At 39.9% G+C, this 17,131-nt stretch overlaps 1 protein-coding gene across 1 annotated transcript; it reads left to right on the top strand.

Annotated features, from left to right (window-relative positions):
• The first annotated feature begins 5,870 nt into the window (after positions 1-5,870).
• On the top strand, positions 5,871-16,455 carry GMFB (glia maturation factor beta). Its single transcript, XM_079698921.1, has 7 exons — positions 5,871-5,912; positions 10,274-10,370; positions 11,752-11,801; positions 12,497-12,546; positions 13,259-13,341; positions 14,595-14,668; positions 16,226-16,455. Exons 1-7 carry the CDS (start codon positions 5,910-5,912, stop codon positions 16,295-16,297), a joined length of 429 nt encoding a protein of 142 aa, XP_079555047.1. The 5' UTR covers positions 5,871-5,909; the 3' UTR covers positions 16,298-16,455.
• Positions 16,456-17,131: the final 676 nt, after the last annotated feature.

The following is a 17,131-nucleotide window of genomic DNA, read 5'->3' as shown; positions in this document are numbered from 1 at the left end:
CGGGGTCTCCTAAGTTGAGCCGGGCTCCAGCCGCTGAGCCCAGCCTAGCCCAGCCGGGCCCTCTCGGCCAGGGTAAAAGCTACTACGGTGCCCCGGAGCGGACAAACTTTGTAGATCCGCACTAGCCTGGAGCTCCGGCAGACTGGATAGGGGTAGCCTCGCGGGCTGCGGGAGCCTGCATGCCAATCACGAGGCGGCCTGCAGGGCTCACCCCGCCCCTCCCGCTCCCGTCCAGAGGGGCGGGGCCCCGACTCGCACCGCCCCCGGCTCATGGGCTTGGTGTCCGGCGAGCGTCTTATTTCGTGGTCTGTCCCAGCGGTCTGCGCTTGTCTGCGGCAAAGTCTGAATAGATGTTGGTGCCAACCCCGCCCAAGACTCAGGTAGTGTTTTCTGATGCCAGAGAGAGGAGGCACAGTCCGAAATCCACGTCCAGAGTCAAAATCCTGAGATCCTGCCTATTAGATCTGAGGCGGTTGTGGGAGGAAGAGGGCGGCCGGCATCTTAAGTTCTACAAAGTAAAATAACCCCACACCTACTCTTGTTTTATCTACAAAACTTACAAATAGGCACTGTACGAAACACCAAAAAGAGTCTCACAAGCAGTTTATAGGAGCGTTGTCAGCCTTTTCAAGTTGGATTTAATGCTAGAGGAAAATTAGCATTGGGTGTCAAGCTTCTCAGAAATATTTAATCAACTGTCCTCCCATATCCCTTTCTTTTTTTCCTCCCCTATACCCCTCAAATTAGAATTAGATATTTGAATATTTTTTGTATTAATTTTCACTTTAATAATAATTTTAAATACGTATTATGTGTATGTGTATATATGTGCATATATATACATATACATATATACAGTTGACCCTTGAACAACGCAGGTTTGAACTGCATAAGGTCCATTTATAGGTGGATATTTTTCAATAGTAAATACTATAGTACTACACGGTCTGTGGTTGGTTGAATCCGTGGTTGAGGTATCGCAGATACCAACTAAAGTTATACCCGTCTCTCTCAACACTTCCTTTGAGATCTCATGGGTTTGCGTTTGGTCCCAAGGCCACACCTAGCTGCCACGGAGTCAGGGAAACGCAGCATCCCCGCTACAGATCGGGGATTTGTTACCACGGAAGAAAGGGACAAAGGACCTAGAGATAGATAACTAGTAGTCCCTCCACACTCCCAAATCACCAGTAAAATTACTGTTGGAGGAAGATGAGCTAAATTTGTCCTGTGGCTTCACCTATCCTTTGGTGAATGACAATGTATTGGGTATTCTCTGGAGAGGTACTGTGTGAGAAGCTTGGTTCAACGACATAATTTTTTAAATTAATTAATTAATTTGTTTATTTTTGGCTGCATTGGGTCTTCGTTGCTAAGCACGGGCTTTCTCTAGTTGCGGCGAGTGGGGGCTACTCTTTGTTGCGGTGCGCGGGCTTCTCATTAAGGAGGCTTCTCTTGTCCAACAACGTAATTTTTAATGGCTACATATAGGATTTGTGAACTTATGTAGTTTATTTAATCGGCCCTCAATTGTTGGACTTTTTTTTTTTTTTTTTTTTGCGGTACGCGGGCCTCTCACTGTTGTGGCCTCTTCCGTTGCGGAGCACAGGCTCCGGACGCGCAGGCTCAGCGGCCATGGCTCACAGGCCCAGCCGCTCCGCGGCATGTGGGATCTTCCCGGACCGGGGCACGAACCCGTGTCCCCTGCATCTGCAAGCGGACTCTCAACCACTGCGCCACCAGGGAAGCCCTGGACATTTTTTTAATTATTATTAAAAACAACACTGCAGTGACATTCTTAAAGCTAAATAATTTCCTTGGGATAAATTTCTAGAGGTGGAACTTTTGGTTCAAAAAGTATGTATGTCTTAAGCCTTTGAAGAAACACCGTTCTCCAGAAATGTTGTACCAATTTATGTTCCCTCCCTTTTATCCTCGGTTTTGTCATCATTTGATATTGTCACTTAACAAAATCTTGGGTAATGTGAAAGGCAATTTTATTTCAATAAACAATAAAGAATTTTCATAATGAAAACAAAAAGGTAAGGAGTTCCAAGTGAAAGTGGTATATTAAACATATGCCTGTAAGTTTGCTCTCTCCCAAAACTCCACTAAAACTACATCAAAGGGATTTAAAAAATAAATCAACAAAAACAAGAAGAACAGGAAATAAAATAACAGCAGCAACATATTGGAAGATGGAAAACAGATGAACAAGGATAATTCACTAGCCAGGCTATTAAAGCCAAATCCCAAACCAGCAGTGGAGAAATAGACCCAACCTGACTCACACCAAAGAATTCTCAGAAAAAAGAACAGGAACTGACACAAATTTAACACAAGCCCTTATTTTCCACTTGGATAACTGCTACAACCATTGAAACTTGTAACTTTATTTCCAACATAGATTCTTTCTAGTACATTCTACACAGTGCTGGCAAACATTTTTTTTAACACACATATATATTTTTAAACATGTCGTATTTCACTCCACTGCCAAAAATTCTTGGTTGTCATGCTATATGTCCTTGAGAATGAAGTTCCAAGTTCCTTATTTAGCATACCCATCTCTCCATGACCCAGCTCCCACTTACCTCTTACTTATTCATTCAGAAAATGTTTATTGAGGGTCAGATATGTGCCAGACACTGTAGAAAGCAATAGGGATACAATAATAAGCAAAAACTGACACATCTCTGTTCTCATGGAGTTTATCATCTAATGGAAAAGACAAACATTAACCAAAGAATCTTGAACAAAATATAAAGGCAAAATTATAACTACTATTAAAAATAGGTACATGGGGCTTCCCTGGTGGTGCAGTGGTTGAGAGTCCGCCTGCCGATGCAGGGGACACGGATTTGTGCCCCAGTCCGGGAAGATCCCACATGCCACAAAGCAACTAAGCCCCTGCGCCACAACTACTGACCCTGTGCTCTAGAGCCCACAAGCCACAACTACTGAGCCCGCAAGCCACAACTACTGAGCCCGCGTGCCACACCTACTGAAGCCCGTGTGCCACACCTACTGAAGCCCTCGTGCCTCGAGCCCGTGCTCTGCAACAAGAGAAGCCACCGCAACGAAAAGTAGCCCCAGCTCACCGCAACTAGAGAAAGCCCGCACGCAGCAACGAAGACCCAAAGCAGCCAAAAATAAATAGATTAAAAATATAAATTAATTTTTAAAAATTGTTAAAAAGAATGATTCTGCTAAAATGCGTAACAGGTCATGTCACTCCCCTGCTCAATCTCTCCAAGGGCATGTCCTTGTGATGATTTACAAGGCTGTACAGAATCCAGCCCTCTAATCCCTCTGACCACACCTACAACTCACTCCAGTCATTTGACTGCTGTTTTGTCCCCTGTAACAACATGCATGCTTCTGCCTCAGGGCCTTTACAGTGCTATTCCCTCTGTGTGGGATGTTCCTCCAGATATCAACATGCCTAATCCCCACAGTTTCAAATCTTTGTTCAGACATGACCTTCCTAGTGAAGACTAGGACGACTTCCCTATTTAAAATAAAAATCCCTCATACCCTGCACTCCCAATCTCCCTTTTCCAATTCTTTACCCCAGCACAGTTCACCTTCTAACTTATAATATTTACTAATTTACTGTGCTATTGTCTGTTATCTCCCCCGCCCCCCATTAGAATGTTAGTTCTAGGATGGTAGGGATTTTAGTCTGTTTTGGATCTTTGCACCAGGACAGAGCCAATGGGTCCTCAATAACTATTTGTTGCATGAATGAATATGTAAATAATAGAAACACTTTAGCATGGCTGCCAATACAGAGAATGGAGGACTTAGAAAAATTCAGGCCAGAAAAGATTATTCTAATTCTGATCTTCCCTCGATTTTTAATTAGAATACTCCTTTCCTTTCGACCCTGATCTTGTCTTGACATCAAATGCTTCCCTGAGATAAAACACATTTCAATGACCTCAACACAGCTTAGTATTTATAGGTTCTTGGGTTTTTAATAGGGGCTACCCAGGCAGAAAAGTGCTAGAAAACAGTTAGAACTTTTCCCCCTCAGAATAACCCAAGCCCTAACAGCATTCCCAAACCTCATTTAAAATAGATGTAATTTTTTTTCCTGGTTCAAAGAATATTCTACAGACTGAGTTCAAGTAAAATTTCTGTACATAGTCTGTATTCATTTTACACCCCCCCACATAATAAAATAAATCACATTTTCATCATTGTCCTTTTCTTGTCAGTGTACTACTCTGCCCAACCTCTCTGGGTCTAACATGAGACCAGCCCATTTCATAGCCATTAACATTTAGGAAACATTAAAAGAACAACATGAAAGAGGAAAACAATGGCCTTACTATTTACCAGATGAAATGTCATGCATCTAAATGTTAATTTTCTCACTTTTTCCTCCAATTCCTCCTGTAGGTGGAGAGAAGAGATGGGAAAAGATGGGGGTGGGGGAGAATCTTTGTGAAAGTCTAATATAACGGGGCTTCCCTGGTGGCGCAGTGGTTGAGAATCTGCCTGCCAATGCAGGGGATACGGGTTCGATCCCTGGTCTGGGAGGATCCCACATGCCGCAGAGCAACTGGGCCCGTGAGCCACAACCACTGAGCCTGCGCGTCCGGAGCCTGTGCTCCGCAACAAGAGAGGCCGCGACAGTGAGAGGCCTGTGCACCACGATGAAGAGTGGCTCCCGCTTGCCGCAACTAGAGAAAGCCCTCGCACAGAAACGAAGACCCAGCACAGCCAAAAAAAAAAAAAAAAAAAAAAGTCTAATATAACTGTTCATGGACCAGTAAAAATCATTTTCTCTTCCACCATTTCTTATATGGTACTACATGTCAAATTTACCAGTTCCCTTGTCATAGTAAAAAGTATTGGGGCTGGGGGGCAGATCACTAAGAGAATGTAGTTGAGCTGTGGAATTTCTTATAGCTAATCCTTCTAGTTTTCTAACTTATGAGAAAACATAGGTATCGTATCAAATTAATTTATATATTTGAACTCTGATTTAATGCTACTTACTAACATGCTAACAATTCATTAAATTTAATATTAAACACAAACTTTAAAAATTCTAATAATTCAGTCTAATACTAATGAAAAAGGATGGAAGTGGGAGCATGTTCTGGAATTTTCTTTTTCTTTGCTTCTTTCACTCTTTCGGCAAATATGAATTGAGCATCTACTATGGACGGGGCATCATGCTAGCAGCTGGGGATAAGCTGTAAACACCGTGAGATCTTGCCTCAGGCAGCCTCTTTCATTGGAGGCACCTGTATGAATTCTGAGTTCGAACCTTACTTCTTCTAAACTACTTTCCCCATCACATTCAAAAGTAAACTTGCTCCAGTAAGTCGGCACCTCCTACAGAAACTTCTTAATGCGCGATTAGACAACGGCTCTAGATGAGAGCACTCATCTAGACATCAATCATCATTCAATCATACTTCAATAAATAAACACCATTGAGAAAAGAAATGTATTAACCAAGTCCCAGAAGCTGGTGGGAGTCGGGGGTAGGGTTCCGGAAAGGGTGGGAGGGAAGCCAGGGTTAACGCACACATTTACCACTGAAATCGTTGACTTAATCATGTCACCAGGAAATTGATCCCAGAGCTTGAGGAAAGTTAAAAGGAAGCAAAAACTGGCTTGAGTTTTAAGAGTGTATTTTGGCACGGTCGCCCACTCCCAATCAGACAGGGCATCCTCCCCTAGAGTGGCTGAAGAGCAAGCGGGCGCTCGCGTTTCGGCTAATTTTGATCCGCGCAGCCCGCCGTCCACCATCACGTGCCGGCCTGCCGCTGCCGCGTAGCTTGGTGGGGGCGGCTCTGCCAGGCGCCGGGCAGGAAGGGAGGCGGCTGTCGTGCCATTCTTAAAGGGACCCGAGGGAAGGCGAAAGGCTGCTGACGGCCGGAAGGAAAATGGTGAGTTGCTGCTGGGGAGGGTGGGGGCCGGCCGGGGGGCTGGGCCAGCCCGCCGGGCTTTCCTGTTTGCCAGAACCGGTCTCGGCGGGCAGCGCCCGGAGTGGGTCGGCGGCCGCTTCCGGCCAGGCTGCTGGTGGGTACCCACAGTCTGAGTCTTGGCCTCCGTCCGCGGACGCTGCCGCCTCGCCTAAGGGCAGCATCCTCCTGCCGGGCCCGGGGTCGAACCGCCCAGCGGGCTTGGCGACTAGGGTGCGGCCAGCGGGGGTGGGTGATTCTCACCGGTCCTTCTGGATGGAGGGCTCTAGCTGCTGCTGCGCTGAAGGGTCGGAGGGGCCGTGGGTCTGGCCCAGCCGAGGGCTCCCCCAAACGCCGGCTTTTCTCCCAGGGCCCGGGCCAGGCCCAAAGGGCCGGTGGACGCCGAGCACTTTCGGCCTGGCCGCCTTTGCGGGGGAGGGCTCGAATTCTGACTCCATCCTCTCGGCCTCGCCTTAGTTTCTTTTTCCTCCTTCCCCTGGCCTGCCTCTAAGGATTTCTCCTTATCCTTGCTTTCTTCGAGTTATGGCAGTTGGAAATCTTTTGACTCAGTGCTTTGGCCCTTGGCCTTAAAGTAAGTGTCAAAAGCTTAGTTTTGCGTGGTCTGGGGGTTCTGGCTTCCGTCTCGTATGGGTTCGACCCCGCACTCAAAAATACAGTGTAGAATTATATTAATTACCCAACGAGGATCTCCTGGATCTTTCCCATCGGGTTTTAAAATATGCTTCTCGTGTCTTTAATTACAAGCAAAACACAAAACTCCCACTGTTCTATTCTCTGACCTCCCACTCATTGCTCAACCCACTTCCATCGAATAGATCTTGTCTTGGTCACTAATTCCAAGGGACTCACTCTTCAATTCTCATGTTTCCTGACCTTTCAGCTGCATTCTGGGTGTTGATCACGCTCCCCTCTTTGAAGCATTTTCTTCCCTCGTGCTTCCCCCTTGGCTTCTAGGATCCAGAACTGGTTTTTCTCCTAGTCGTCTCCTGTTGTTGGTCTGTCTGTGTCCCATGCATTTCTCCTATCCTGTACATCACAAGTAGGAGTCCTAGGCTCCATTCTAATGCTTCATTTAACATTCTGTATTTTTTTCTCCTTTGTTTCTTACCTACACTCATAGCTTCAATTACCACTTACCTATATGTAGATGACTTGTGAATTTGTAGTGCAGACCTTGCTTCTGAGATCCAGCACAGATATTTATATCCCACTATTTAGTTAACATCCCCTGGGAAGCTTTTCCCCACTTGAGTGCCTCAAAGCCCCCTCAGTTTGTCCAAAATAGAACTCATCTCTTTCCCCTCAAACCTGGTGTTCCTCTGTGTTCCTTAACTTAGTGAAAGGTAGCACTGTTTAAGTCTTACACAAGCCAAAAAGCTTAGGAGTCACCTTTTTTTACCAATCCACCCCTCCTAGTATTGGCTGTCACCAGCTCCTTTGTGCTGACTAAGTGTGGGCTAAAGTCAGGCTGTCTGGCTTGAGTCCTGGCTCCCCTAGTTGCATAACTTTGGGGAATATACTTAACTTCTCTAAATCTTATTAATAAGTTTCTTGCAAATTGGGTATAATATAATACCCATCTAATGGGATTGTTTTGAGGATGAAGAGAGATCCATGTAAAGTACATAGCACAGTGTTTTCTCATAGCGTTTAATACATGTTAACAATTATTAACAGAATTCACCTGCTTCTCTTTATCCTCATCAGTCTGTCTAAGCTACTTTTCATCTCTCACCTGGACTAGCCTTGTCAGTTAACTAGTCTTGGTCTATTCATCCAGGTGCTCTGCCTGTTTCCTGCATGCAATCTGATCACTTTCCCTGTCACCACCTACTTAAAACACCTTAGTGGTTTCCCTTTGCTCATAGGATAGAGACCAAAATACTTAGTATGACCCAGTGGGCCCTATGTGGTCCAGCCCCTGCCAGCCTCCTCTTGTATGTGTTACAGCTCGTTCTCTGTGCTTGAGTCACACTGGCCTTTCGTTATCTTAGATGTGCTGTGCTCACTTTAATCAAACTGTTTTTACATAGGCAGTTTTGGTCCTTTAGATGCATTTTTCAGGCAAGTCTCCTGTAACCATGCCGTTGTCCACTAGTCATAAGTTGTCATAGCATCAAGTTTCTCTCCTTTCTAGCTCTTATCCTAGGTACAAACAAGTGTATATTTTTTTACCTGATGATTTTGATGTACGTCTGTTTTCTAATAGACTTTATAAGCTCCTTGAGGGGCCCATAGTTTTAATCTATTTATTTTATATAATTGTATCCCTAGCACTTAGCATGTGCTGACGCTCATTAAATGTTCATTGTGTGGATTATCCAATAAATGACCACTTGAGTTCAACTCTCCACTTTGTATGCTAATATTTACCATATAGTGTTGTTTTCTGGGTGTTATACTGATTTTTAAATGCTTCTATTGACTGGAAGCATTAGAGTTGGCTGAGCCGTGGTCCTTTTTCTTGTAGGAAGGAATTTTTGGCCTTATTAAGGTATTGGGAGGGGTGAAAATGAAGAAAAAAAGCAATATAGATTAAATCACAGCATGTTTTTCACTTGGTTTACTATTCTTAGAGTGTCAGGATTGCACAAGCAGCTCTGGGTATCAGAACTGTAAGATAAGACTCATGACAAATTGCTCTTTGCCTACAAAAATCTAAAGTATTTATTAGTTTCTACTAAAGGGTTCTATCTTTGGTGATGAAAGATTGGAAATTCTAGTTTTCTGATTTATATCTCTTTCTTGAAAGATAGGAAAAAATAGACTAGGCTTGAATACTGCTTTCAGGAAGCTCCATATGACTTAGCATTTCTTTCTCTAAAGAGAACTAAAAGGATGGACATACATGACTCCTGCAGGAGCCTAATTTATTGGCTAATATGTATTGGTGGGATGTACTTTCTAATTGTATAAATAGCACATCCTATGGTATATCGTAACTTATATGTTACCAGTGTTATGAATTTAAAGGACAACTTAAAATTGATAGCTATTTACTGTTGTAACATATGCTCTTATTTACCCAACACAGGATGAAAAAGCAGGCTTTTATTAAATTTTCATTTTAACTTAAAATTTGAAGCCTTAATTCTTTTGGATTGTAATGAGACATGTATTTGGCATTCATCTCAAAACTCTTTTAATTTTCTGAAGAAGTGGGTGGTGCGGGGAGACCCATAGATGAAGAGACCAAAGAATGTGGACCTTGTTTGCAACCTGACTCAATCAAACTCACTGTTAAAAAAGAAAAAAAAAATTAAAACAATAGGGAAATTTGAACTTTGAACTCTACTTGAATAATTCACTAGAATTATTATTAGTTTTTTTTTAGGTGAGATAATGTTATTGTCCTTATGTTTTTAATGGCACATACTGTCATTTTATTAATACATATTAAAATATTTATAGTTAAAATGATTTTGGGCCTTTCCTATATGACGGTCCATGGGGGCAGTATTGAGGGTTTTGGCTGAAATAAGATTAGCTATGTGTTGATAATGGTTGAAGCTGAGTGTTAAGTGCATAGGATTTCACTATACTATTCTCTACTTTTGTATGTGTTCAAAGTTTACACATTAAAGAAAAAGATTTCCATCCACATGCTTGCAATCAGTAGTGCATTTGTACCACTAAAAAAAGAGTGCTTTTGATAATTTCCTTGCCAGATTTCTGGAGAAGAGTTTCTAATATTTTTTCATAATTTATAAAAGGTTCTTTGAGTGTTTATATTTGTTTCATCTGGTTTTGCTTTCATAATTCTTAATAGCTCCTTTTTTTTGATCCCTGTAGTCATTTAATTAAGATATAAAATGTAATCGGTCTTTACTCTTATGGTTTATTTTTCATACTTTTGCTTCTTTTAATTTTTTTTCATAGTTGTGAGACTCAAAAATGAACTAAGGCCTTACTAACTCTAAGTGTAATAAGATGATTTTCCTGTTCTTGCTGCATAGTGCAAAAATATTATACTTTATAACAGCAATGATGCTTGACTTTTCCCTTATTCTTCCCTTCCTCTACAGTTCTGATGAAATTGCACATTATTATGTGTCTAGTTCTTTGAGATATTTAGTAGCCAAAGAGAAAGTATACCCGACATATAAGATGAACAAATGTGTATAATTTAATAATGTAGATACAAAGCTTGGTAGATGTAAAAGCTCTTTAAGTGTTCATGTGTTTCACGTTAATACTTTCACGTAATTACGACATTTGTAGGTGTCAGTATACCTTCTTAAAGGTATTAGGTTTTATAACTTTAACATGTACATATGTATATTGAAGTCATGGCATTTGATAACATGATTTTTTTTCTTTTCTAGAGTGAGTCTTTGGTAGTTTGTGATGTTGCTGAAGATTTAGTGGAAAAGCTGAGAAAGTTTCGTTTTCGCAAAGAGACGAACAATGCTGCCATTATAAGTAAGCTAAAAGCGATTGTCTCCGTTACATGGTCTTAGTTTGGAGTTTGGCTTTATCCTATAGCTACATTGAATAACCTGAACCTTTAGAAAGTTACCTCCTCCAGTTTTAATTCCCCCCCGACCAGCCCCCATCTGTCACTTTAAAAAATAACAGCTACTGTCACAGAACAGAGGCAGAGTGTCCTACCTCCGCCCTCAGCTGCCTACACAGCTCTGGAGAAGATGATCATCTTCTTGGTCACTTGGTCATTTGTAGTGACCCATCCAACTCCATCCTTTAACTTCTCAGGAGACTAAAAATAGCCTGGCCATTCATCCCCAGACAGACACCTTTGCCTACACCTAAAGTGGTACAGTTCAGCATTATGTTCAAAGTGATTTGAGGTCTTAATTCAATTGTAGACTTGAACTCTAGTTTCATGGAGAGTACTTTTAAGTGTCACTGACTTTTGACAGTAGAAAGAATGATTTGTATATTGCCTCTTCCACTGTGAACTGTATGTGATGTTATGCAGATATCTTTTCTATTCTTAGGTAACATTTAATATGTGGGTAGTGATTTAGAAAGATAAAGGAAGGATGAGGGGGTGAGAATGTAAAACTCTATATACCGTTAACAGAGATGCATCTGGCAGATGTGAATTAATGAGGTGGTGACAGCTTGTTGAATTATGGTTCTTTTACAAACAAATACTACAACGTAGGCATACAGTTCTTAAAAGTGACAATGTGTGTCAGTGCCATTTTGCCACAAAGAGTAAAGCTATTTGAGATCATATTGTGTCTCACAGGATTTACTATGAAATTAGTGCAAAATAAAAAATTGGATAACTTTTCAGAGTAATGGAAAAGAATACAGGCATAGATTATCTAAACATATTTCAGTTTGGCTTTGGGCTCTGTTGCATGTATTTTAATAGAGCTATCACTACTATTTGGTAATTCACTTTCTCAGAATACTCCTACTGCACCATGAAATCCTGACTCTGGAGAAGCTGGCAGTCTGGCGGTTGTCTGTCCTGACCCTTGGTCCACGTTTCGCTTGCAATTCTAACCAAGTGCAATAAACCAGTCTCAGTCACAGTGACCTTTTCAGACCTTTTCTTATCATCTAGGAAGTGCATTTGAGTTATGAAGATCTTCATATACACAGTAAATGTAAGGAGTTGACATAAAGTTCTAAATTAGCAAATTAGGTGCTGGGAATTCTGGGTAAAAGCTTTTAAATGCTGACTGCTTGTAGAGTCAAGCTTGTGTTTTATGCTTGTGTTTCTTCCTGTTTTAATTTTGGATGCCAAAAAAAGGGCTAGGACTCTGCGGGTTGGTAGATCAAGTCACATCAGAATCACAGTTTACTCATACATATATTTTTATTTTAGTGAAAATTGATAAGGATAAACGCCTGGTGGTTCTGGATGAAGAGCTTGAGGTTTGTTGGATCAGCTAAATATAGTTTTATCGTTAAGCAATTATTATTGCCCCAAAGGTGCTATACTAGTTACAGTTACTTCTAAAGCGAGTTCTAAACCTTTAGACATGATCATTATGCATGAAAAGCATGTGCTAATTATTGTGTAGTGCATTGTCTTGCTAATATAATCACCGTCCCTAAAACATTAATGAAATCCAGGGTAATAAGTAGTAGAAGTTAGGGCTATATGTCTGGTAAAAACTGAATCAACTTTATAACTTGCTTCTAAATTGGTTGGCCAGTAATTGAAAACTAAAGCCCTTTAAGCTAAGTGTTTACTGTGTCAAGTTAAGTAACTAATTTAGAGTGAAAAGAAATTAACTTTTTTCCCCTAAATCAGATATTGTTGTTGCTCTGAGGAGTTGGCTTACCTCACTCAGTATTTCCTGACAGTTGGAACATGAGCATAGACTACTCTGCCTCTCAGCCCCATGTTTAGTTAATACACAGAGCTAAACTGAGTGGGCTGGAGTAGGCTTTCATTGCACTGAGGTTTTAATAACCTCAGCTTATGTACAATTTAGTAAAATAAAATTTTATGTTGTGGTATGAGGTTATGAATTTATACCTATTAGTAGAATAGGTGCTTGGTATATCTCTTAAGAATTTATGGGTAAGAAAATGTTTAAAAGTTGTTTTCTTTATGGTTCCAGGGCATTTCACCAGATGAACTTAAAGATGAACTACCTGAACGACAACCTCGATATCCTTTTCTTAGTGCTTTAGAAAGATTTGTTTTTTTAAGTGGCCACCATTTTATTTATGAAGTTCGTTTGTTCAATTTTTTTTTTTTTTTTTTTTTTGCGGTACGTGGGCCTCTCACTGTTGTGGCCTCTCCCGTTGCGGAGCACAGGCTCCGGACGCACAGCCTCAGCGGCCATGGCTCACGGGCCTAGCCGCGCCGCGGCATGTGGGATCTTCCCAGACTGGGGCACGAACCCGTGTCCCCTGCATCGGCAGGCGGACTCTCAACCACTGCGCCACCAGGGAAGCCCCGTTTGTTCAACTTTTAAAAGGCATATTTTACAAAATTTTCTTCACCATGATCATGACCAAATTATTCAATAAAATGTATGCTCGTATTGGAAAAGAACCAAAAAATTAATATTATTTTTTAAAAGTTCCTTTTATTATTACATGTTTATAATAAAAATTGAGAAAGAGAAAAAATCCATATTAAATCTATACTTTTAATAAGTTTATTTGTGAGAGAGTATAAGATGTTATAACTTTTTGGGGGGGCCCATTTATAATTTTGTGGAAAGATAATGAATAATGTAGGTGTGGCCTAAATGGATAGGATAGAATTTAGCCACCCACTAGCTCCCCTGGTGCGTGTTTTCTTTCAGAACTTTGTTGATAAGTACTTGTCTCAAACAGAGCGGTAATTTTAGTTTCCTTAACTTGAGAAAAACCTTCATTGTGTATAGTTATAAGTATCAGCATGATGATGGAAGAGTTTCATACCCTCTGTGCTTTATTTTCTCCAGTCCTGTTGGTAAGTGAATTTCTTTAAATAGTGCATATTTGGTTCTGATCAAATTAAACCTTTTTTTTTTTTCTTTTTTCTTCTCTGCGTTACGCGGGCCTCTCACTGCTGTGGCCTCTCCCATTGGGGAGCACAGGCTCCGGATGCGCAGGCTCAGCGGCCATGGCTCACGGGCCCAGCCGCTCCACGGCATGTGGGATCCTCCTGGACCGGGGCACGAACCCGCGTCCCCTGCATTGGCAGGTGGACTCCCAACCACTGCGCCACCAGGGAAGCCCCTTAAACCATTTTTATACTAGACAAATTTTATGCTCGTTTTAAGGAGGAAAAGTGTTGAATAACCTAAATTACAGTATGTGCACACGCACATACACACATGAGTGCATCCCTAAAAAGAAGTTACTATAAAGCATCATCTCTTAGAACTTGCTTTTCTTAGGATAGATTCCTAGAAGTGTAGTTAGGTCAAATTGTACAGACGTTTTAAGGAATTTGAAATGTAATGACATTTTAAAATATCAAAAGTACATTTTCTTCTGTATTTTAATTTTATAAGTATGTGAACTATGTGTATGATTATGATATATATTTGGTGTTTATCTTTAAAATAGTAGTTACCAGTGATATGCCTATAATCTTGAGAATAGTCCCAGAATAGCTTAACATTGGATATTAAAATGGCTTATTGGTATTTAAAGTATCCATTATCACCAGAACTCCCACTGCCACCACCATTCAAGCCCACAATAAAGTTTCTGCTCACTGAACTCCTCCCTGAACTTTATTATTTGTATCATTTATGTAGCACTTAAAATATACTGCAGTCTATTTTTTAATTAATATGTAAACAGACCATAACCTTTTTTCAGAGTTAATCTCCTGACACTACTGACCCAACAGCATCCCAAAACCTATATATATTAGGCCTCTGTAAAATTGATCTTGATATTTACCGTCAAAACTAAGTGCTGAAAAGTTTTAAAGTATTTGCAAGGCTCTAAAAGTCAAGATCTTTAGAGATCTAGCCTCATTTATTTTTGCTGAACTAAAGCCTTGTTCATTAGTAATATAGTTGTTTCTCTTTGTGCAGGCAGTATGCAGTGTAAGACTCAAAATACAGCCTTTACACATTTAGACAGAAGTTTTTGTAAACCTGATAGCATAGGAAATCCTAAGTGTGTCATTTTTATAAAGTAAATAATGAAAACTCATCACTCTTTCAAAATTTAAGTCTCATTTCTACTCTGATCTGTCTCTTCCAGGATGTAAGCCTGAACAACAGATGATGTATGCTGGGAGTAAGAATAAGCTAGTCCAAACAGCTGAACTCACCAAGGTGGTATTTATATTTGACTAACTTGTTGAGACAATTTTTTCCCTTTGAAAATAGAGCAATACCCAAGTAATCTGAAGAGTTAAGTATTTCTTCATGTAGGTGAAAGTTATTTAGAACAGAGCAGTAAACTAGAGCTTTTTATTAGTTGGAAATAGAGTGATAGAAGTCTTTAACCAAAAGTGTGTTTTTGGAATGAAAATTATAAGTTGATTGCAAGAACTTGTATTCAGAATATAGGCAGCTTTAGAAAACTACTCAATCTATTGAGAATTTTTCATCTTCCATAATGTAATTTCTAGTAGATAAATGCAGCATTTGAAGCTTCTCTGGGCCCTTGACCATAGAATAAATGAACCAAATTCTGTGCAAGAATTCCATGCTATGCAGTTAACTGTATTGTTTCCAAATCTAAAATTAAATTTTTAAGGATACGTATTAGCTTTATTAAGTTAGAACATTCTGTTTCATATGAGACACCTGCTTCAAGATTTAACATGTTCCCATTGTTTTATGGCGTTTTTGAAGGTTAAAGGTAAGAGTGGTACTTGCTTTCAAACTTTAACTTCCATGCATTAGTTTGAGTTGAAAAAGTATATACATTTAACATTTCGAAACAGAATTTTACATCACTGGAATGGTATTAAATAATATTTCCTTTCAGGTTTTATTTTAAGGAGAGCATCAGGGTTTTCCCCTTGGGTGACTAATTACCAACCCAGGTGATGCTTTTAAGTGCCCTCTGCTTTTTCCCTTTAGCCCACATGATTGTCATTGATACCAGCAACTTATAGACACTACTTATCCTCATTTGGACCACGGGAATATGCTGGAGTTGCTCTAAGGGGATTGGGTGGTTAGGAAGGAGCTCTCTTAACAGGCTCATGTCTGTTCTAACCCTAGGCATGCCCTAAAGTGCTGGAATTAAGGCATTACAATTTACAAGTTACTTTTACAAATAATCTGATTGAATCCTCACCACAACTCTGTAAGTTGATGGTGAAACTCCTGTTCTTAGCTGGGAAAACTGAGGTTCAGAGGATGAATGACTTGCCTAGGGTTGTATATTAATACATTTCAGAGCTAGGATTCAAACTTTCATCTGGCCTCAAATCGCATCCTTTCTGCTCTATTACATTGTCTTTTTATAGCCGTTATACTTTCTGGGCCTGTGTGTGTTCAGATTCTGGCTAGAGATTTGTGGCTGTGGACCACTAATCTATCCTTATGGAAACAGCTGGTATTTCCTCCACTTGTGGAGGATCAGCACCTGTTCTTCCAGTTCCTAACTGGATTGATTTTAAGTGTGTATATTTGGCTCTCTCTTTTAGTGGGTTATATTTACAAAACTACTCTTTCAGAACATTTGTAGATTTGTGCTTTTAAGAGTTTTGATTTTATGCTGTCTTGATTGCTAAACTTTGGTAACTGAGGCCCTAGCACTTAAAGAAACGTAAAGGTATATCTAATTTACACAGATTAAGTCATGACCAACATGAAAGGAAGGAGAATTTGGTATTTAATACTCAAATATACAAAATATTTGATTTTTTTCTTAAGGTATTTGAAATAAGAAATACCGAAGACCTAACTGAAGAATGGTTACGTGAGAAACTTGGATTTTTCCACTAATGTGAACTTCTGTGTTTCTAAAGTATTTATGTATTAACCTGACCATACTGGAACCAGACATAAATACTTATTTATGCCTAAAAATGCACTGTTATTTACAGTTTGTTACCTGCAGTAAAGAAAAATTCTTCATTTGTTCAAAGTTTGAACAAAGGGGAAATCATCTTCATAGTAATGAAACTTTGTAAAGTGTTTCCTTATATTTGTAATTGTTAGGTGGACTACTTCTCTCCAGGGACTTTTTGCACTCTTGTGACTAATTTCTACAACTTATGGTTCAGAATTTGTTACTATTTACAGACACCATTGAAAAGTGGGTATTAGATTGTGATAGACAACAGTTGCCTCCTTTTGACAAATACTGGATATTAGCAGTTTATATATGAATATAGCATATTATCACTTGTCAAATCTTTGAAATCAATTTGGGATAGAAGACTTGAGTGACCCAATTTTGAGCCATGAATAATAACTTACTATAGTATAATCTGCATTACAAGCATTTTTTTCATCAATTCCATGCCTTCTTAATTTTCTATATCCTTTTAATCAAGTCCAGAAACTTTTCATCAATTGCTTGTTCTTAAGGTCTGGAAGTTAGATTTTATAATAAAGTTATGACTATTAGGTTCTCTTCTTATGGAAAATAGTATTTTAGTCTTAGAAATTGATGGATTGTAACTAATTAAGGGTCTCATTCCTGGTTGTGTCATTTCTAGATAGTTTTGAATCTAGGTTAATAACACTTTATTTATAAAGCACCTCTTAATGTTGTCCTGTGAATACTAGTTATTTTACATGTGTTAATACTGTGCCTTTGATTTGTTAGCTTTA

Source organism: Hyperoodon ampullatus (genome assembly GCF_949752795.1).
Source record: "Hyperoodon ampullatus genome assembly, chromosome: 3".
Taxonomy (NCBI): domain Eukaryota; kingdom Metazoa; phylum Chordata; class Mammalia; order Artiodactyla; family Ziphiidae; genus Hyperoodon; species Hyperoodon ampullatus.
Note: the sequence above shows the minus strand (reverse complement) of the source record. Positions and strands in the feature narration are given on the sequence as shown.